Below are 21,937 nucleotides of genomic sequence, written 5' to 3'. Positions count from 1 at the left end.
CTTCACTCTTAATTTCTCCTTCTATTTGTATAGAAAAGAGTACAGTACAAAAACAGACCCTTTCACCCAAACAAGTGCATCATTGAGAGTATCCTATCAGGATGTATCACTGAGTGGTATGGGAACTGCACCACTCAAGACTGCAAGAAACTGAAGAGGGTTATAAACGTGCACAAAATCTTCTGCACTCTTATCAACACCATCGATGGCTCCCTCTGTCTTGGAAGAACAGCCAACGTATTAAAAGACTTATCCCACCTTGGCTCTGTATTCTCTTCAACACTCTCACATCAGGAAGAAGATTGACTGATATGAGACCACACCACCAGATTCAAGGACTGTTTCTATCCTGCCATTATCAATGAACCCCAAAATGGTAAAATTATATTGCCATTACTCCTGATCTGTCATCTGTGGCAGTGACCTTATGTGAGTGTATGTCTGAGGTTGATGTGGTATGTGCCACAGGCTCACTGGCCCCTTGTTGGAAGCAAGTATAGAATCCATTGAGCTTGTGGAGGAGGAATGCACCTTGCTATTCTGCTTACTTTTGCTTTATAGCATACATGCCCTGCCATAGGCCACAGGCGACCATTATGTCTTGGACTCTCGTGGCCATGCAAAGTTTGTACTTGGATTTCTTGTATTGGGCTAGGTTGTCTGAGCTGAAAGCTTTGGACCTGGCCTTCAGCAGGGAGTAGACCTCCCAGTTCAGCCATTGTTTCTGGTGAGGGGACGCATGGATTGTTCTCAATGACGTGCAGTCCTGCATTTGCTGATGAAATCGATAATGGTGGTGGTATATTCTTTAAAATTGGTTGATTAATTTATTTGGTTTATTTTAAAACATAAAATGTTTGTTTTCACATTGATTAATATTTGTAATTTACTAGCCGCTCTCAGTCGCTTAATACTGTGGAATTTTTCAAGTTATTTCAAATTAAATTGATTTCATTTTGTGTGAATTTATAGTCAAAGAATTTGGTAATTGATTTTTACATTTTCTTCCACTGATTTTCATGAGTGTGGTTAGTTTATATTTTGAGGAATTTACAAAAAGAAATTTGATTGAAACTAATTTCAAAATTTTTTACTTTAAATATATCGCCTAAAAAATTGTTTAGAAATAACCACTTTGAAGTGGACCAGTCAATATATTTAGTCTACTTTGGTAAGCAAATAGTTCTAATTTCATTAATGCTTGACTGTATGTATTTTTAGGTAAAGCAGGCGGTACTCAAGGAAGAACTGCGTGCATAAACATAATTTAGTCATGTATATTTGGCCTTGATTTACAAAGGAAATCTTTTGTTTATTGTAGTTGAAGTTATATGAATGGGCATTCTACTTTGTGTGGGTTCCCTCCTATGAGTGAAGGGTTTAATTACAAGAGTTTAAAGCAGAAAATATATTCAGGTGAATTGTACCTCTCCATCATTCACATACACAGCACATGGTGATAGATGGCAGTCATCAGGAGAACATGGGCAATCACTAAGATATCTCTTTTGCAGTATATGTTCCAGAATGATTTGTGTTGGCTGCCATGCTTCATATATAGACTTTTTTTTCCGAAATTTATTTATAGTATCTCCATACATTCATTTCAAATTGACTTAGTATAATATTACATAATAGATACTAAATAATTTTCAAATTTTCACCCCCCCCCCCCCCCACCTCCCCTAACCCCTTAGGAAACCACCTTGTGGTGGTTAATTCCCAAAAACCCAAATGGGTGTGGTATAAACCACAAGTGGCATATGACTTTCGGGAGCAGAAGTACCACTCCCCCCCGCCCCCCCCCCCCAGGCAGACAAAATACACGTATAAACCGAAAAATCATAATTTCTTGTATCCATAAAACCCTGGTCCATCAATTTAACCAATCTTATTCATAAACTCTTTTTTTTGAAAATCCAAACTTGATATTAAATTTTGCACCCTTTCCACCCTCCAAACACTGAGTTAAACATTGTTTACAATCAATAAAAGTTTAAAAAAATTTTTTTTTTCAAGTCTTCCTGAATTTCATCCACTGAATTAAAACACCTCTGAACATCCCAGTTCAACACCGAATCTTCCATTCTTCTCAGTCTCGAGTTGAATTTGTAGCTTACTTTCAAAAAAAGTTTTTTTTTTCAAATCTTTTAAAATTTTCTTGAACATAATTCCTTCGGTCTTGATCTTCTAAAGCATCAATGTTATTCATAAGTTCTTTCTTCTGTGTTTCCCAATTTAATACCAAATTTTCCACTTAGTCAATCTTCTCAATGTTAAGTTGAAATTATTGTTTATTTTCAAGAAAAACTTATTCAAAATTTTTAACTCTTCTTGGACATTGCTCCTTCGACTTTAATTTTATAAATCATTAATCTTGTTCATAATTTCTTTCTACTGAATTTCCAAATTTAATAATAAAGTTTCCGTTTTTTCCAATTTTCTCAATATTAAACTGATCTTGTTGTTTAGTTTAAAAAAAACCTTTTCAAAACTATTAAAATCTGTTTGCAATGTATGCATACTCACAGATAATAAATTCACTCTTCCAATATTCCATCCAAAAAAAAATCACTGATAAACCTTATTGCAGGTCAAGGAGTTCCATACATATGTTTATCTTCAGAAAATATTTCAAATATTTCAAATCAACATTCGTCGCCATCTTTCAAAAAGGAGTCCGAAATCAACTTTAATAAGTTCTGTTCTTGAGAAAATTCCAGCACCAACTCCAGCTCTGTCTGGGCAAATAGGTCAAATTTCTTCCAAAGTCAAAGAATGTAATTTTGTTCTGTATTTATAGATAATAAATTCATCCTTCTGATATTCCATCCAAAAAAAATCACTAATAAGCTTTAATGTTATCTGGATTTTTAAAACTCACAGGCAACCAATGCCAATTACTGCAATTTATCTTCATAAAACATTTCAAATCAATATTCATCACCATCTTTCAGAGGGGTGTCCAAGGCCAGCTTATCCGACAGTCCAATTAATGAGCTCCGTTCTTAAGAAAATTCCAGCCTTGACTCCGTGGTTCTGTCTGGGCAAGTAGGCCGAGTTTCTTCCAAAGTTGGAGAGTGTAGTTTTGTTCTGTATTTGAACTCTATTTTCCTTAATCTTTGTTGCCATTTTAAACTAAAAACAATTGATAAACAAAACAAAGACTTTTAACAGAAAATAAATATTCTTAAAACGGGTATTTATATAACTGCCTGGGGGAGACCGGGAATGCACATCCGCTCCCTACGCCATCTTGCCACGCCCCCCCCCTTCATATATAGACTTAATTTTGAAAATGCTCTGTAGACTTATTAGGGAAGAAATAGCAAGTTTTGCCCATCAACTTTTGGTGTGCATTAGAAATCACAAGAAATTATTGTCTTTTTTAACCAGTTGAGAACATGATTGGAGTGAGGAGGCGTAGCTGAAAGTCCTACTGCCATAAGTGACAGTTGAGACCTTTATAGTTTGTATTTAATAAATCTAAATACCATAACCAATATTTGGTGATGTAGCCAAAAAGTGTATTGATTTCACAGACTAATTAGTTGTGACATTAGTTTCAATTTAAAATTGCCTTCCATGTAATTCATTGTATTCGACCTTAACTCATTTGCATTTACAGAGTGTATGGTTTTTTTCAAGCTGAAGAGGGCTATATTAATTATATTTAAATGCTTCTCAATATCTTTGGTATTTCTAGGTGAAGCAAGTCCGAGTCGCCGTGAGGCAGTCAAAAAGAAAACTGCAGAGTATCTAATGCGTGCAGAACAGATCTCTACTCAGTGTCTTGGGACGTTCATGAACAGTGGTTCCCATCACTCAATGGTATGACTACACTTTCAGTGTATTTCACTTCTGCATGTTTCTATCTGAAACGCTGTCTTGGGTAAACTTATACCTCTCATTTTGTCGTTTTAGATTGGTCACAGTGTTTGAGCTACCAAAAGAAAATAGATACACACACTGAGAGCAGTTCAGTTTATACAAATATTTATTACAAATTCAAAAGCTGATTTCAAACGACAGTATGCAAGCCCTTCCCAACTATATTTATCAATGCTTGGACTGGTCCCAACTGCCGAAGCGAGGCAACGACTGCACTCTTGTAGTAGGTTGTCAGGGCGCCGGTAGCAGGTTCTCCACCTCCCCCGACCGGGACGTTGGCTGGACTCTAGAAGTTCTTCTTGCTGAGAGATGTTGCCACCTCTCGGAGAGTCTCAAACGTCAGCAGCGGGACCATGGCTTATATTACCCAAAAACTGCTTACCCAAGCATCTATTCCCAGCACAGCAAGAAAGATAAGCGAGCAAGCTAGCATGCTAGGCTTCTATCGAATAACATAATTTTCAGCTTATCACTTTGAATACAATAGTTTATTTTGCATCAAGGCTAGGCCTCTGACAGTCTGTGACCAAAACAAGCAGGAAGATTAAATGTTCTTGGTACACAGATGTCCTTTCTTCAGATAACAGCATCTCTGACCCCTCGGTGGAATTTAGCTTATGTCTGCTGATTCTAAAACACAAGCAGGTTCTCAGCCTTGCAGAAGCAAAGGCTGCAAAAGTAAAAAAAACACGGTTAGAATCTTCTATTACAAACGCATCAGAAAAACTCCTTTAAACAGGGTTTGTAAAAATAGAGACAGTGTGCTGATAATGTAACTAGACTACTTAAAGTAATACGTTTGGGTTACGGGGTAGGGAGAGTTAAGTGTGGCAGTGGCTTTAGACGCAGAAAAGGCATTTGAAAGAGTAGAATGGGTCCTTTTTTAAGGTGTTGGAAAGATTTGGCTTGGGTCGGGTATTTGGATCAGAGCTCTATATAATGGACATAAAGCTAAAGTTGTAACAAATGAGCAGGTTTCTGCACCATTTCAATTAACTAGATCTATTAGACAAGGATGTACATTATCATCAGTTTTATTCATCCTAGTGATAGAATTGCTTGCAGAATTGATTCGCTCTGATCCTGATATTAAGGGAATTAAAGTTAATAGAGAAAAATATAAAATTAATTTATTTGCTGATGTGTTGATTTATTTGACAGAGCCAGTAGGTTCATTACATAAATTATATCTAAGACTAGAGGAATATGGTAAAGTGTCAGGTTAAATTGGGACAGAAGTGAAATGATGCCCCTCATTAGAGGGGGCTATACTTAGTGCCAAAGAGATGCCCAATTTAAATTGCCGGCGATTGGATAAAATCTGAAACAGTGGATGGCGTTTCCAATAACATTACTGACACACTTAACTGTTTTAAATTGAACTTATTTCATAGAGTACAGCATCTCTTTCAAACATTGCCTATACTGTTACCACAGAGGTTTTTTTTTTAATGATTAAACCGCTGCAACCGTGCCTGCCTGTCCCGCATTGGACTTGTCAGTCACCAACGAGCCTGCAGCAGACGTGGACATACCCCTCCATAAATCTTTGTCCGCGAAGCCAAGCCAAAGAAAAAAAAAAGAGAAAAAATAAATATTTAAGATAGTTTCTTTGGAAGGGTAAACTGTCGAGGGTTTCTTTAGATAAATTAAAATGTAAATTTTAGTTAGGAGGCCTACAGTTTCCAAATTGTAAAAATCATCATAAGGCGGCTTAAGTGAGGTTTCTTACTTCATTTTTTGAAGAGGGAGAGAAGTTAGCATGGGTTAGGATAGAAATTGATAAAATTGGTTTTGGTTTTTGTTGGATTTTTTGAATTATTACCACCCTGCTCCCTTCTGTTTCTTGGTTGACCAACTAGCATGTGAATTGCTCCTGGAACCTTGCCAGTGCTGACTGCTCTCCTGTTTCAGGGAAGGTGTTTGGGTAATTTGCCCACCTGGAGTAAGCACCATTTGCAGAGGTTGCCATTTTATGATTATTTTTTGAAGATGCAACTGAAAAGGATTGATGAGGGTAGGTGGTAGCTGTTGTTTGCATGAACTTTAGCAAGGCCTTTAACAAAATCCTGAATGGTAGGCTAGACCAGAAAGTTGGAACAAATGGGATCCAGGGAGAACAAAATTGACTTGGTTGTAGCGAAAGGTTTTTTCTTCCAGATTGGAGGTCTGTGACTTGCACTGTGCCACAGAGATTGGTGCTAGCTCCCCTGTTTTTTGTTATTATAAATTAATGGATCGAGAATGTAGATGGCATGATTAGTATGGCTACAGCTGAGGTAAAAAAAAATGAAAGCCTTGTGGACAGTGAAGAATAAGGAATAAGGTTTCGCAGGATATAGAATGTATTTGAGAAGCTAAACTAGAGCAAGACATGCACAGTGAATAGCTGGTCCCTGGGGAGAGGTGTCGAACAGAGAGACCAAGGACCATTGAGTGCTGGAGCTACAATGTACAAGACATTGGTTAGAGCACATTTGGAGTACAGTGTGCACTTCTGGTTTCCCAGTTATCGGAAGCATGTAATGAGCTGAAAAAGGTGCAAAAAAAATTCACAAGGATGTTGCCGGGACTGGAGGGTTTGAGTTGGAAGGAGAGACTGTATAGGCTTGGGCTGTTTTACCTGAGTGAAGAAGGGTGACTTTAAAGAGATTTATTTTATGCTGAGGGCCATAAATAAGATAGATAGTTTCAGTCTTATTCCTCGGATGGCCTAAAACTAGATAGCATTGGTTTAAGGTGAGAGGGAAAAGATTTAACGGGGATCTCTGAGGCAGGTTTTTCACATGGACAGTGGTGGGCATGTGGAATGAGCTGCAGAGGAAATGGTTGAGGTGGGTACATTTACAAGACATTTGACAGGTTAATGGGCAGGAATGGTTTTGAGGGATGTGACTCAAACACAGGCAAATGAGATTAACTGAGGTAAACATCTTAGTTGGCATGAACAAATTGATCTGAATCATCTTGCATGTTGTATACCTATGTCTATGAAGGTTGTGTTGGAACAAAATATACTGTATTGTGAAAGAAAAGATGTTTTTAAAAAAAAAAGTGAGATTAATGGTAGGGTAGAGATTGAGTCATTGGGCTGGCATTATTTGTGTGTTGCCTATTTGTACAAGATGTTTTGTAGTCTAGACAGCAGAATAACATTTCCCAATAAAATTGACCAATGAAATAGGGTAACGAGGCACTGATTGTTAGTTGTACTGAAAAGGACATCCTGCCTCATAGTGTTCCAAATGAGAACTGTTAGAAATGACTCCCTATTAGATCTAAGTAGATCTACTCCACTCTTATGCATTAACGATTGTGCATGTATCCCTTTACTCCTTCATCTAACTTCCCTAGCCTTCCCTTACCACCCCACCAAACACAAAACACTCTCTACAAGGAGGTTTACATTTACATTTTGAACTTTTTCTACAGGGGAACCCCACTACTAGTGGTCAGTGAAGTAGTTTTAATTGTGTCCAATTCTGGTCACCTACGTCAGAATACACATGAAACCTTTACAGAGGGAACAGATTTACTGGTACAATTCTGGGGTGAGAGATCTGAGCTACATAATTAGAATGGATACACTAGTTTTCTACTGGAACAAAGAGGGTTAAGATGACACGATGGAGTATAATGTGGTTCAGATCAGCTAAATTGAAATTGGTTCAAAAACCACGGGTACAGATCTATTTTATTTTGGAAAAATACGTAGGAAAATTAAGGAAATATGGCTTTCAGGAAATCCCTGCCTATTGGGAGAAAAGGCCATCACTTTCAAAAGGGAACCGAATAGACACTGCTAAGTAAATAATTTGCAGGGTTTTGGTTTTAAAAAAACAGGCCATTAGTATTGACAGGCTTCCTGAATCAGGAGTAGACATGAACACATTGGGCAGAATGGCCTCCTTTGTTCTAACCTTGTACGAGCTCCACTGTAGCTATGGGAGGAATTTGCTGGAATGCCCATAGCTTCTTCAATGTTCTAATCCGGCAAAGCTCCTCCTGGTAGTTACATGTGGTCCTTGTTTTATTTTTAGGTTGTGAAGGTTTTGTTGACTGGTGATAACTGTTCTTTTGTTACACAATACTAATTACACTTGTGACTGTTAAATTGCTGATATTTGTGAACAGCTGTCACACTAAACTTAACAATGACTGTATCCTGACCAAATGAATATCTTCTATGGGGGTTCTCCTTGGCGCTTGATGCAGATTTAAAGCGGAAAGAAATTGCCTTTTGATCTTGCCACAACTGTTGTGTGACAAATTTAGTTTTCTGTAACTTGGCATTTGCTCCAGTAGGCCATCTTCCTTTAAGTGTTGCTGTGATTGATGTGCTATCTTTGATATCTTCCATTAGCCTCCAGGATTGCTAAGTTCAAGGCCTGCTTGGAACCTGAGGAGTCCTGCAGAGGAGCTGAAGGCCTTCAGAGTCCTTGGGGTGATTGACAAGGTAATTCTTCAGTATCACTTCAAGGGTTCAACCATAAATCAACCACCAGCTGAGATTGGAGCTTTGAAGCTATTGACAGGAGACAAAAGAAAAATGACTTGGTTAGTTTTTTTTTCACAGGGGAGATGGGTGATTGTAAAATTACATATGCATGGTACATATTATGAGGGGAGGTTTTAACACTGGTCCTTTTAAATAATAACATTAGTTTTGTATGGTAAAGCAAAACTGATATTATATCTTAAAATCTTAAAATCACATCTGGACATTTATTTTTTTCAGTAACTTTTTGTTTTATTTGCAATTGTGAAGCTTTCCTGTTGAATACGGTGTCTATCAGAGCCTACGATGATCTAAGAGGTGAAACTATACAGCACCGTATAATACTTAATGTTATATGACGAGGTTTATTCTTCTGAATTATTACAGTGCTTTCTGTTTTTCTCATATCTATGTATGAGTGAGAGCTGGTGTTTATCTTAAGCCCTGCATTCATGTTTGCAAAGAGAACTGATACCAAGACAGAAAGTAATAATATACAGAGAGAATTAATGAGAACCTTTTGACATCTCATTCATGTCTTCACAGATTTTATTTAGTGACCTTGTATTTAACAGATATTGTTGAGCCATGGAGTATTAATTTTCTGAAGCAATTTCACAAATTAAATTCTTCATGAAGGCTAAACATAATACCGATGGGTTGTCATAACTATTATCGTGAATAATTTTTAGTGCTTCCTTTTGTAGTCCAACACTAAGAGAGCTGAGTAAGTTGAAAGGCAAAACTGTAGCCATGCGCTACACGAAAGAATGACACTCACAAGTGTGGTAAGGTTAAGCTCTGCTTTATTAGGGCTCGAGCCCAACTTTTATATCGTTCAAGTTCCCACCGTTTACCCCGATTACTGATGCCAGATTCTGCGTGACAAAGGCGGGTTTTTCTGTGCGCAAGTACACCTTGCATGACAATACCTTCTTCCCCGCGTGTTACCCAGTCTGTTGGCTGAACAGCAGGGCCAGTGCCATTTTAGGGTCACTGACCCTTTAGGCTGATTTAGCCATTTATCTGCTGGTTCGCTCGCTGGTGCCTGTGCCGCTGTGGAGTCTGCTGGCTTTACGTTGTGCTTGCCGCCTGGAGTGCTGGCTTGCTCCTGCAATGGCGGGCTGTCACACTGTATGCTTATAGTTTATTATATTGTAACTTTTTGTTCTCTAGTATTCTATGTTTTTCTTGTGTTCCTGATGTCTGGTATTCCTTTCCCAATTTTGTTATATGCTTCTCTATACCTTTCAAGTCTCTTGCATATTCTCTCAAGTTTTTAAGTAAAGAAATAATTTGTCTCCTCAGATAAGCTTTAAGCATATCCCATATTAGAAAACTGTTGTCAGTCGAAGGAAGTTTGTTTTCACAAAATATTTCTATCTGTCTCTTAATAAATTCACAAAAATCCTTCCTCCTTAATAATGTATCTTTAAGGCGCCATCTATACATACTTTCTTTCTTTTTCATTATTGTAATAGTTAATGTTAATGGCGAGTGGTCTGATAAGTCTTGTCAAAATCCACACTACTTTGCAGCTGGACAGTCATTAAAAATAAATCATTCCTTTTTTGTGAATCATGTACCCTGAATAGAACGAGAAGTCTCTTTCTAAGAGGTTGAACCGCCTCCATATATCAATTGAATTTAAAGCCTTCAGGTATGATAATGTTGTTTTTGCAGCTTTCATCCTTGTTACAGTTCCCACTGATTTGTCCAATATTGGATGTAAACAAAAATTGAAATCTCCTCCAATCAATATATTTTATCTTCTCCCTGTGGTTTTTAAAAAGAAAGACTTCATCATCATAATTAGGGGCGTAAATGTTCATTAACGTCTACTGATTCTGCATAAATGTTGCAGTGTGCCATGACAAATCTTCCAGCTGGTTCGGTTAAAGTCTCTTCTATATTTTTGTTAATTATAATTGCTACACCTCTTGCTTTTGATCTAAATGAAGATTATATTATTTGCTCCTCCCATCCTCTTTTTAATTTTACATGTTCCAATTTGGTAAGATGTGTTTCTTGTAAAAAGACTATTACTGCCTTTAATTTTTTTAGATATGCCAAGATGAGTTTTCTCTTCGTTCTGTTAGTTCCATTAACATTAAAAATAATAGATTTTAATGTTCTATCCATATTCTTCTTTAAAACAGTTTTTTTTTAAACAGTAAAATCTCTTTGACTCTTTAAATAATAGTGATCCTTCCCCTTTAGGAAAAACACACAATGTCCCTGCTCAGAAAGCTGGCGAAAAAAGCCAGCGGAGTCTCTCGAGGAAGAAGAACCCTTCCCTTTAGTGTCATTTTTTTTGCTACTCCTTTGCAAGTGCTATTTTCCCCCTGAGACTGGAGTTTCCACCCTGCCTCCACTTTTCCCAGAATTTTTTTTCCTTTTACTGAGCTCTCCGTGAGCATTTCTAAACAATAAATACAACTAGTAAAAATTTAAAAAATACAACTTTTACTACTTTTACTTAGTTTCATTATAAATAGTTTCACAATCTTCTCCTTCGACAACCTTGAACTTTTTTTAATATAAACTTCTCAGAAAGTCTTCCATCTCGTTCTAGTTCTTGAAAAATCGCCTGTTCCTTTCTGCTACTTTGACTCTCAACAAAGTGATGGGGTATATCACTGAGTATTTCAAGTTTTTAAACACATAGTTTCTACACATCTTCGAATTCTTTTCTTTGTATAATCAAGGTTGGGCAGAAATCTTGAAAAAGTTGTACCTTTTCATGATCAACCATGGGCAGGCCATAATACTGCATAGAATGCTAGTATGCTGCTTTCAGAATTTTCTCCCATTTTCAGTAACTCAAAAGTCTTATCAGAACTGGCCTTGGTCTCTGATCGCTGCCCCTTCTGGGTCTGAGTGTTCGGTGAGCTCTCTCTCGCTTGTGGGATCCATTTTTGAAAAAAGTTCACCGGGTCTCTTCCCTTCATTCCTTCTTTTAGTCTAATAATTTGGACGTTATTTCGTTGACTGAAGTTCTCCATATGGTCAATTTTGTCAAGCAGTCCTTGTTTATCCGACTCCCATTCTTTGGCTTTTTTTCCCCCCCAGAGCCTAGAGTTTTTCATGCGTTTTCACCAATTCATTCACTGCTCCACCCAATCTCTCCAATCTATTTTATTTCAGTCATTTTCTTTGTCATATCTCATCACTGTTTCAACACTTATGAAACGGTTACTCAAATTCTCCATTTTTTCCAGGATGATGCTCAATTCTTGACCGGACTCCCCAGTTTTACCTGGTTCTGCCCGTCCCGTCAACATTCTTGCACCGCTCCTTTTTGGACTTTCACCCGATGTTCCCGGTTAAAGAGGAGCTTCTTCAATCTTTGTTCTTGACTGTCTTGGCTTCTTCATGCTAATTTTATCCAATTTTCAATGAAGTAAATCTTGGTTTTCAAGTTTTTAGTCTATTTAGACTAAAACGCACCTGTTTTAGAGAGCTCAACCAAAACACACCTGTTTAAGTCCTTCGCATGGCTGTGCCCCACCCATAGGCTTTCTTAACTATCCTATCAACCTGCACGGCAACCTTGAGGGATGTATGGATTTAGACCCCAAGGTTCCTCTGCTGCTCCACACTGTTAAGTATCTGTCCATTAACCCTGTACTCAGCCTTCTGTTTTATCCTTCCAAAATGCATTACCTCACACTTATCTGGATTGAACTCCATCTTCCACCAACTTTCCTTGGTATCTTGAGGGCTACTTGGGGGCCTATAGACTACTCTCAGTTCAGGAATTTCTTCCTTTCCATTTCTGACTTACACCCATGCTGACTCAGCTGACATTCCCTCTGCAGAATCCTCCCTTTCTACATCTGTGATGCTATCCCTGACCAGTAATGTTACTCTTCCTTCCGCCACCCCCCTCTTACCTCCCATCTTATTCCTTTTAAAACACCTAAACCCTGGTATCTGCATCAGCCAATCCTGCCCTTCCTTCAGCCAAGTCTATCTAATGGCCACAACATCATAGTTCCATGTACTGATCCATCCTCTAAGTTCATCTCCTTTATTCCTTGCATTGAAATAGACACATTTCAAACCCACCATCTTTTTTTTTCGAAATTAATTTATAGTATCTCCATACATTCATTTCAAATTGACTTAGTATAATATTACATAATAGATACTAAATAATTTTCAAATTTTCACCCCTCCCCCCACCCCATCTCCCCTAACCCCTTAGGAAACCACCTTGTGGTGGTTAATTCCCAAAAACCCAAATGGGTGTGGTATAAACCACAAGTTGCCTATGACTTTCGGGAGCAGAAATACCACTCCCTCCCCCCCCCCCCCCCCCCCCCCCAGGCAGACAAAATACACGTATAAACCGAAAAATCATCATTTCTTATATCCATAAAACCCCGGTCCATCAATTTAACCAATCTTATTCATAAAGTCTTTTTTTTGAAAATCCAAACTTGATATTAAATTTTGCATCCTTTCCACCCTCCCAACACTGAGTTAAACATTGTTTACAATCAATAAAAGTTTTTTTTTAAATTTTTTTTTCCAAGTCTTCCTGAATTTCATCCACTGAATTAAAACACCTCTGAACATCCCAGTTCAACACCGAATCTTCCATTCTTCTCAGTCTCGAGTTGAATTTGTAGCTTACTTTCAAAAAAAGTTTTTTTTTTCAAATCTTTTAAAATTTTCTTGAACATAATTCCTTCGGTCTTGATCTTCTAAAGCATCAATGTTATTCATAAGTTCTTTCTTCTGTGTTTCCCAATTTAATACCAAATTTTCCACTTTGTCAATCTTCTCAATGTTAAGTTGAAATTATTGTTTATTTTCAAGAAAAACTTATTCAAAATTTTTAACTCTTCTTGGACATTGCTCCTTCGACTTTAATTTTATAAATCATCAATCTTGTTCATAATTTCTTTCTACTGAATTTCCAAATTTAATAATAAAGTTTCCGTTTTTTCCAATTTTCTCAATATTAAACTGATCTTGTTGTTTAGTTTAAAAAAAACCTTTTCAAAACTATTAAAATCTGTTTGCAATGTATGCATACTCACAGATAATAAATTCACTCTTCCAATATTCCATCCAAAAAAAATCACTAATAAACCTTATTGCAAGTCAAGGAGTTCCATATGTATGTTTATCTTCAGAAAATATTTCAAATATTTCAAATCAACATTCGTCGCCATCTTTCAAAAAGGAGTCCGAAATCAACTTTAATAAGTTCTGTTCTTGAGAAAATTCCAGCACCAACTCCGGCTCTGTCTGGGCAAATAGGTCAAATTTCTTCCAAAGTCAAAGAATGTAATTTTGTTCTGTATTTATAGATAATAAATTCATCCTTCCGATATTCCATCCAAAAAAAATCACTAATAAGCTTTAATGTTATCTGGATTTTTAAAACTCACGGGCAACCAATGCCAATTACTGCAATTTATCTTCATAAAACATTTCAAATCAATATTCATCACCATCTTTCAGAGGGGTGTCCAAGGCCAGCTTATCCGACAGTCCAGTTAATGAGCTCCGTTCTTAAGAAAATTCCAGCCTTGACTCCGTGGTTCTGTCTGGGCAAGTAGGCCGAGTTTCTTCCAAAGTTGGAGAGTGTAGTTTTGTTCTGTATTTGAACTCTATTTTCCTTAATCTTTGTTGCCATTTTAAACATCTTTCAGAGGGGTGTCCAAGGCCAGCTTATCCGACAGTCCAATTAATGAGCTCCGTTCTTAAGAAAATTCCAGCCTTGACTCCGTGGTTCTGTCTGGGCAAGTAGGCCGAGTTTCTTCCAAAGTCGGAGAGTGTAGTTTTGTTCTGTATTTGAACTCTATTTTCCTTAATCTTTGTTGCCATTTTAAACTAAAAACAATTGATAAACAAAACAAAGACTTTTAACAGAAAAGAAATATTCTTAAAACGGGTATTTATATAACTGCCTGGGGGAGACCGGGAATGCACGTCCGCTCCCTACGCCATCTTGCCACGCCCCCCTCAAACCCACCATCTGACTACATTTATGCTTCCTCCCCTGCCTGTTCTTCATCATAAACCCACAACACATTGCATGCTTTTCACTTTCTGCCCTATTCCCTGCACTCACATTCTGATTCCCTTCCCCTGGCCAAACTAGTTTAAGCCCTTCCCACCAGTTCTCACAAACCTGCCCACCATGATATTGGTCTCTTTGCAGTTCAAGTGCAGCCTGTCCTTTTTGTACAGGTCAGACCTTCCCCAGAAAGATCCCAATGATTCACAAATCTGACCCCTCTCCCTACACTTCATCCATGAATTCATCTGCTATAACTTCCTATTCCTATCCTCACTGGCATGTGGCACATGCAGCAATCCCTAGATTACCACCCTTGATGTTCTGCTTTTCAGCTTCTTTCCTAATTCCCTATATTCCCTCTTTAGGACCATATCCCTTTTCCTATCTATGTCATTGGTACCAATGTGGACCATGACATCTGGCTGCTTATCTGCCACTTGAGAATATTGTGGACTGGATCAGAGTTGTCTCTGACCCTGGGAGGCAAAATACTACCTGTGTGCCTCAACCTCATTCACAGAACCTCCTATCCACCTAACTATAGAATCCCCAATCACTATCGCGCTCCTCCCCACTCCCCTTCTGAGCCAAAGGGCCAGACTCTGTACCAGAGATGTGACCATTACGACTTGTCCCCGGTAGATCATTCCCCCATATCAGTGTCAAAAACTGTCTACTTATTGATGAGGGGAACTGCGACAGGAGTGCTCTGCTCTAACTGCTTATTTCCCTTCCCACTCCTAACAGTCACCCAACTACCTACCTCCAGACATTTAGAGGTGACTGTCTCCCTGAAGCTTCTGTCCATCACTACCTCTACCTCCTGAATGATCTGGAGTTCACCCCAGCTCCATTCCCATAACTCTGTCTGTAAGAAACTGCAGCTGGATGCACCTCTTGCAGGTGTAGTCATCAGGGACAATTGTGCTCTCCCAGATTTCCCACATCCAGTAATTAGACCATTCCACTGCCCTAGTTGCCATCTCCATTGCCTATTATTTTTAAAATGAAAAGATTTTACCTCAGCTTAGCTTTCCTGAAAAAAGTACATCCTCAGCCTCTGCTTGCCAAAGTCCCACTCCTTCACTGGCTGCTCTGCTCGAGCTTCCCCTCTTTTTATTGGCTGGAGCTGATTGGCAATGGAGAGAGCCAAAAGAGGACTTACTGCTGCTTGGAACCTGCTTGCTCCACCTCTTGCTCGCAGCTTATTCCCACAGTTCCCAAATGGGATTCATTGATAATAAATATGAATGTTTGAATCAAAGTAATTCAATTTAGTTTAGTGATAATTAGAGTAACTGAATAATTTTATATCTATGAAAAATCTGAGTGCAAATAGATGCTCATTTAAGCTATCTCCCAGTTTACATCTAGTCCTCCGATGTAGAGGAGGCCACAAACAGATGACCAGATGCAGTACGTGACCCCTGCAGATTCACAAGTGAAGCGTTGATTCACTTGGAAGGATTGTTTTGGGCCCTGAATGGCGGCAAGGGAAGAGGTGTGGGTGCAAGTGCAGCACCTCACCTGGTAACAGGGTAGATGTCAAGGGGGTGATTGGAAGGCAGGAGTGGACAAGGTAGTAATGAAGGGAGTGGTTCCTGCTAAAGACAGAGGGGAGGAGAGGGGAAGATGTTACTGGTAGTGGGATCCTGTAATAGGTGGTGGAAACTGCAGAGGATGATATGTTGGATGTGGAGGCTGGTGCAGAGTTAGTGGAGGCCAGGAGGAATCCTGTCCTTTGTTACTTGTGGACCGGAAGGGGCTAGGGCAGATGTCCGGGTAATGGTGGATATGCAGATGAGGGCTGAATTGATGGAAATGGAGGGGAAGCCATGTTTTTTGGATGATCTGGCATGGAGAGTTTTTGACTCTCGACAGTGAAGAATCCTGACAGTATCTACACAGTGAAGCCTCTCATTTTTTTGTAATTGAATGAGATCACCACATGCTTTTCTACATTGAACAATGTGCACAGCATCAGCTGGATCTGGATGCTACCTTAATGGGACAAGAGGGCAGGCGTGCAGTTTGTGAGCTGGTACACTCCTCTGCTTATTTGGGTTTTCTGAGCACTCCCAGTGCATTACTACTGTGAACATTTATCACTGAATTGGTAGCTTTATTCATTAAGATGTCATCTAAATTTTTCATAGTAAGTTCGATTTTATCATTTGCCGATTTCTCCCAAATTAATGAAAAATCTTGATCGGGTCTTCCTCATTTGCTTCTTATGTCTAATATATTTTTGCCCAAATTAACCATATTACTATCATTACTTCTTACCTTGCATATGGGTTATATATTGTTTGATTTGTTGTTCATCACATCTAAATTGCTCAATCATTCAAAATAATTTTGATGCAGACTTTACTGGCCAACTTTTGAGGTTCACAGTCATCAACTACATCATTGCGGGTAGGAGATTTGTTGGTAACAACTCTCTCCAGGAAATCAGACACTTTGATTTATTTAATTCTGGCAACAGTGTCTTTATTTTTCCTGATCATTATCACTTTTCTTTGTCCCTTGATCTTTCCAATGGGTTAAACAATCTCATTATTTGAAATGCAAAGCATGGTGGCAGTTTTTAAAAAAAAAAGAAATTTAAGAATCAAATGTGACATCCACATTTTAATTTGAAATATTTTAAGTTGTGAATCTTTTGTACATTTTGTAACTTTGCCTCTGTCTTATAATTGCCATTTATGTTTGTGTCAGTTATGATATGGTAAACCAGTTATAATATGGCATGTTTTTCACCACTATATTTAACTTTCTCCCTTTAGTTAATTATGGCTCCTTTCCACTTGAAAATGCCTGACAGGATTTGGATGAGAGCAGATGGTAGACCCTTGGGGTAGTTATGCTATGCTGGTAGTTGGTTAGGACATTCCATTAAAAGTCTGTAGCACACTTAAGCAAATTTATTCAAGCATCTTTTTAGTTGCATTTTCAAAATGTATCTTCTGACTATAATTTGAGTGAGCTGGTTTACATTGGTAAGCTAACACAATGGAGAGAGCAACTGAAGGACTATTGAGGTAAACAAGAAAAGCTGCAGATGCTGAGGTCTCGCGCAGTACACAAAAGTGCCAGAGAAGCTTGGTAGGTCATGCAGCATTCACAGGAAGTAAAAAGCAGTCAACCTTTCAGGCCTGAGCCCTTATTTTATTGCAAAAATAATTATGCAACATTCTAGTGGTATAAGAGTAATTCTGCAATCCAGATTGTTCATTTAGTATTGATTGCACTAAATTAAAAAACATTGTTCATTGCATGAGTCTTTTTTAATTACTTTTATTAAAACAAGAATTTTCCACAATCATCTCTTCCTCAGTCAAAACAACTGTGGCATGAGGATTGGTAGCCAGCTATCTTCTGCTATTTGCCCAAGTACCTTGTATCGTATGGCTCCTGCATAGCAACTTAGGAATGGAAACCATACACAAACTGGGTCGCTTGGGTCACTGAACACCCACAGAGAGTAATAGCCCCCCCCAGTGATTAAGGTCGCTACACTTAACTGGTCCTTAATACGACAAAGCTGGATCCCCTGAAGTGATGATGCTCCAAATGGCAGAGTTGGGGAAAAGAAGGTTTATTGACTTCTTTTGCAGAAATGCCATGAGTCGAACTGCTAGAAGAAAAAATGGTCAAAACAAATGGGAAAAATTTAGAGTTTCACAAGTGCATGGAATTTGGTTGTCAAACAGAACCTCAACAGGGATCAATTTCAGAAAGTCTCGGAAAGAACCAAACACTCAACTTCTACAGTATTAGGTAAATATTTTAATTAAAATCCACATTCAGGTTCTCTCTTTTTAATGGCTTCTGATGACACAATTATGATTTTTTTCATATGCTATTGTTTATATCATATAAATATGCAGTTAGGATAACAATGCAACAAAGAGCTTTGACGGTCTTGTTTAATTTTAACATTTACAGCTGGGGTCTGGGATGTCAAATTCTCAGTTATTCTTTGTAACCGCAAAACCCTGGCTGCTCAACATGGAGAAACTTTTGGGATGGTATTGAAAATCTGTGGCCATGCCTCAGGTGCACAAAGGCTGTAGACTCACTTGACTTGTCAAGTCTATCTGCTGAAGGGAATACATTTTCAATCTTTGCTTCTGAACCCAGAAGACCAGGCTGCTGAAAAAAGACCAAATTACATCAGCCAACATAAATAATGAGCAAAACCTAAACAAGAAAGCTAATCAGAATTGTTTTTTGGATAATTACTGGTGAAGATGCACAAAATGATCTGTAAAGCAAAACTAACCCATGGGTCATTGAGGCTATCTTAGTCAAGAGGCATCCAAGATAACAGTAACTCCTTTCAACTGTGTTCACTGCCTGAATTGTGTTGACTAATCACTGGCTGTCTGCCGTTGATGGTTCAGTGTGTCTTCAATTTCTACTCTTGAGCACTGGAAGGTAGAAGGCTGATGCATCTCACTATCTCCTCCACTGCTCGTCTCACGATTGAACCCCTTGATGGAGCTGAAGAAGATCTAAATGCTCTTCACCTCTATTCTTTGGCTTTGGGGCAGGGGTAGCTAGTATGGGTGAATGATTAAATGTAAATTATCTTGCTTTATTGTTCACTATTTGTATTTTGTATGTTGAGATTATATTTATTTTTTTTAATCATTGTTTCCATTATTAAAGTCCATTTCACAGGTTTTTGGAATTCTGATTATTAAGGACATTGAGAAACATTGACTGCTCACTGACTATCAAAAACATTTAGATACCTATTGAGACTTTCTGGGGATGGTCCTAGGGCATACTTGCTGTGTGGTGTGCTAAGACTTGCTGGATGCCTTTTAGGTGTGGAGAGGCAACTCATCCAGTCTTAGCAATGGAAGAATTAATTGTGGGTGCACTAAAACCTCAAAAGCCTGAGTCTGACCAGTGGGCTCAACCACAGACAATCCTCTCATGAATTTAAATGGAATATTTATCACTTTCCCAGCAAATTCTTATAAAATCAGAAAGGAAATATTGGCAACCAAATGCACAACTCTTGAGGCACAAACTCCCATTGAATATGTATATTGGAGAAGAATCTAACCCATTTGCAAATATTCTAAAATAATGAAAGCATGTAAAATAACAGCATTCATAAATATATCTCGCACGCGCACGCGCATTCTCTTTAGGATTGTATACAAAATGTCACATTTGAAAATACAAGTATATTAAAGACAGAAATACATTTTTGCATCCTGCTAGAATGAATGAGGGAGAAAAATCAAGTAGTGGTGAAATGTTAATTGGTTTTGTAAAGACATTTGTCACCCCCTGTAGAAAGAGTTTACTGTGGATGATAAATAATTAAAATGCAAAATACTGAATTTCTGTTTACATCATAGACCATCACTTGGGTTAGATACAACCCAGCTGTATTCCATTCTGTTCTAACTTTGCTACCACAGGACTTGGCAGCACAAATATTCATGTTTTAGTAAGTAAGTTTATAGAAGCTCAGTTGCTGCAGATTCAAAGAAGTAAAAGTGATTAAATATGACATTGAACAGATGGAGACTATCTACTTGCCTGATGTATCTGGCTCTAATTATATTATCGTTGGTTTCGCCTGCCTTGGAGGTGGTGTTTCCAGGGGCTGATTTACAGTCATTTATAAAACACCTGTTTGGGAAAACTATCTGCCGATGTCCAATTTAGAGCAAAAAAAAATCACAGATGTGTTTTCTTCATGTCAGTGTGCTGTAAATGTAAGGGGGAGAAAAAAAAGGAGCGAGGTAAGGAGATGGTAAATGTTTAACCAGTCCCCCACAGCCTTATTTAACATGATTTTCAAGGGATCAAATTTGGATACTATTATTTCAGAAGCCACTCGACCTTATTCTTACTAAGTCAATTTTAAATGCATCTTTCAAACTGATTTTTAATGGTCGGATAAGTATGTATGCATGCATGCACTCTCTATTCAGAGTTAATGAAAACTTTATTTTTGACCTATGTTTAACTGTTTTTGAAGGTTTTGCTCGTGTCGGATTCCAGAACACAGGAAACCTTCATTTTAAAAGTAAGCAACTTTCCAATATTTTAATTCATGGCTGAATTCTAAAATTGTAACTGTTACTAAAATTTTTGTTTGCTTGCTCTCAATTTACCCCTCTTCAAATTCACTACAACCCCAACCAGAAAACAAGCTTATTCTTAAATATCTTGCTGTAATGTTGAAAGCAAGTGAGTGAAACTATACTAGTGTTTGCCTAAACTGATGGTTAATGAGAACTCTTTTGCCCAATGACATACAGTGCTGAAGCCAGAATGTTTGCAACTTTGCCATCCTATAGTCACTTGTTCCCTTAATAGCCCAGATGAGAACAGATGGGCAATCCCATAGATGGTCTTACTATTTGATTTATGTTCTGTCCAACTCCAAATAATAAAAAGAGGCCAATAGAATGCTGGCCTAGAGCAGGAATAATGCTTCGGCTCTACAAAACTATGGTTAGACTATACCTGGAGTTCTGTGAGTAATTCTAAGCACTACACTTTAGGGAAGATGTATACTGGCCCTGAAAAAATCTGCAGTATAGAACTTCCCAGCGTGATATCTTGACTACAAAATATAAATTGTGACAAAATTTACAAAAACAGAGTTGTACTCTCAAGAATTTAGAAGAGCAAGAGGCTATTTGATCAGACGATCTCAAGATCAGGATAATGGAGAGGATTAAAAAAAAAACTTTGGTTTAGAAAAACTCTTCTGATTGGGGAGTGTTGGGGAAAAGGGTGTTAGTTGATGACTGGGACCTTAATCTCAAAAACGAGAGCATGGAATTTTGGAAATAAAATAAAGTAGTACTTCTCTCACAAAACAAAGGAGAAGTGTGAAACATTATTCTGCAAATTGTAAATGATGCCAGATCATTTTTTTAAGAATTAAATCTGAAGGTGATAGATTTTGATAGCTAGAGAGGTACAAAGGGGCAAAGGTGATGATGTGGATTTGTTTCATTGATCTGTCAAAATTTCTTTAAATGGTGGAATATGCTTGAGAGGCAAAATTGGTTATGAGTGGACTTATGAATTTAAAGCACATAATTCAGGTTGCTCCCTCAGCTGAATATAAAGCATTATTTTGAAGAGTATGAAAGTTGTCCCAGAGAAGCCTAATATTTACTTGCCATGTATTTAGTTTCCATGTATTAATTGGTAATTTTCTCATTGATTTTTGTGGACCTTGCTTCGTGCAGATTGGATGCCATATTTCCCTGAAATATTAGCAGTGAACATACCTTGATGATAATTCCTATAAATTGGAAAAGCTGCTGGTTTTGAAAGATGCTATACAGTCAAGTGTTTGAGCTTTATACAACGATCATATAGGCATCATTTTGTTAAAAAAAGTAATACATTGTTTTGCATTGAGAATTAATAAAAAATTGAAGATTGCATTTAGATTAAAAATAAGGCTTTCTTTTTAAATACTCACCTAATGTTTATCTTTATGCTTCTTGGAA

General features: G+C 37.9%; 1 protein-coding gene across 5 annotated transcripts in view; it reads left to right on the top strand.

The window, feature by feature from the left end:
* rps6kc1 (ribosomal protein S6 kinase polypeptide 1) overlaps positions 1 to 21,937 on the top strand; it is a 198,681-nt gene that overhangs the window by 117,291 nt on the left and 59,453 nt on the right. For 4 of the 5 annotated variants that reach the window (XM_069931317.1, XM_069931316.1, XM_069931319.1 and 1 more), the window contains 3 exons: positions 3,707 to 3,831; positions 8,255 to 8,347; positions 20,443 to 20,490. In XM_069931317.1, coding sequence (XP_069787418.1) covers positions 3,707 to 3,831; positions 8,255 to 8,347; positions 20,443 to 20,490 — 266 coding nt within the window. Of the gene's footprint in view, positions 1 to 3,706; positions 3,832 to 8,254; positions 8,348 to 8,382; positions 8,449 to 20,442; positions 20,491 to 21,937 lie in introns of those variants that run through there. The other variant, XM_069931320.1, reaches the window with a different exon arrangement.

The sequence above is a fragment of the Narcine bancroftii genome, chromosome 4, assembly GCF_036971445.1.
Source record: "Narcine bancroftii isolate sNarBan1 chromosome 4, sNarBan1.hap1, whole genome shotgun sequence".
Lineage (NCBI taxonomy): Eukaryota > Metazoa > Chordata > Chondrichthyes > Torpediniformes > Narcinidae > Narcine > Narcine bancroftii.
Note: the sequence above shows the minus strand (reverse complement) of the source record. Positions and strands in the feature narration are given on the sequence as shown.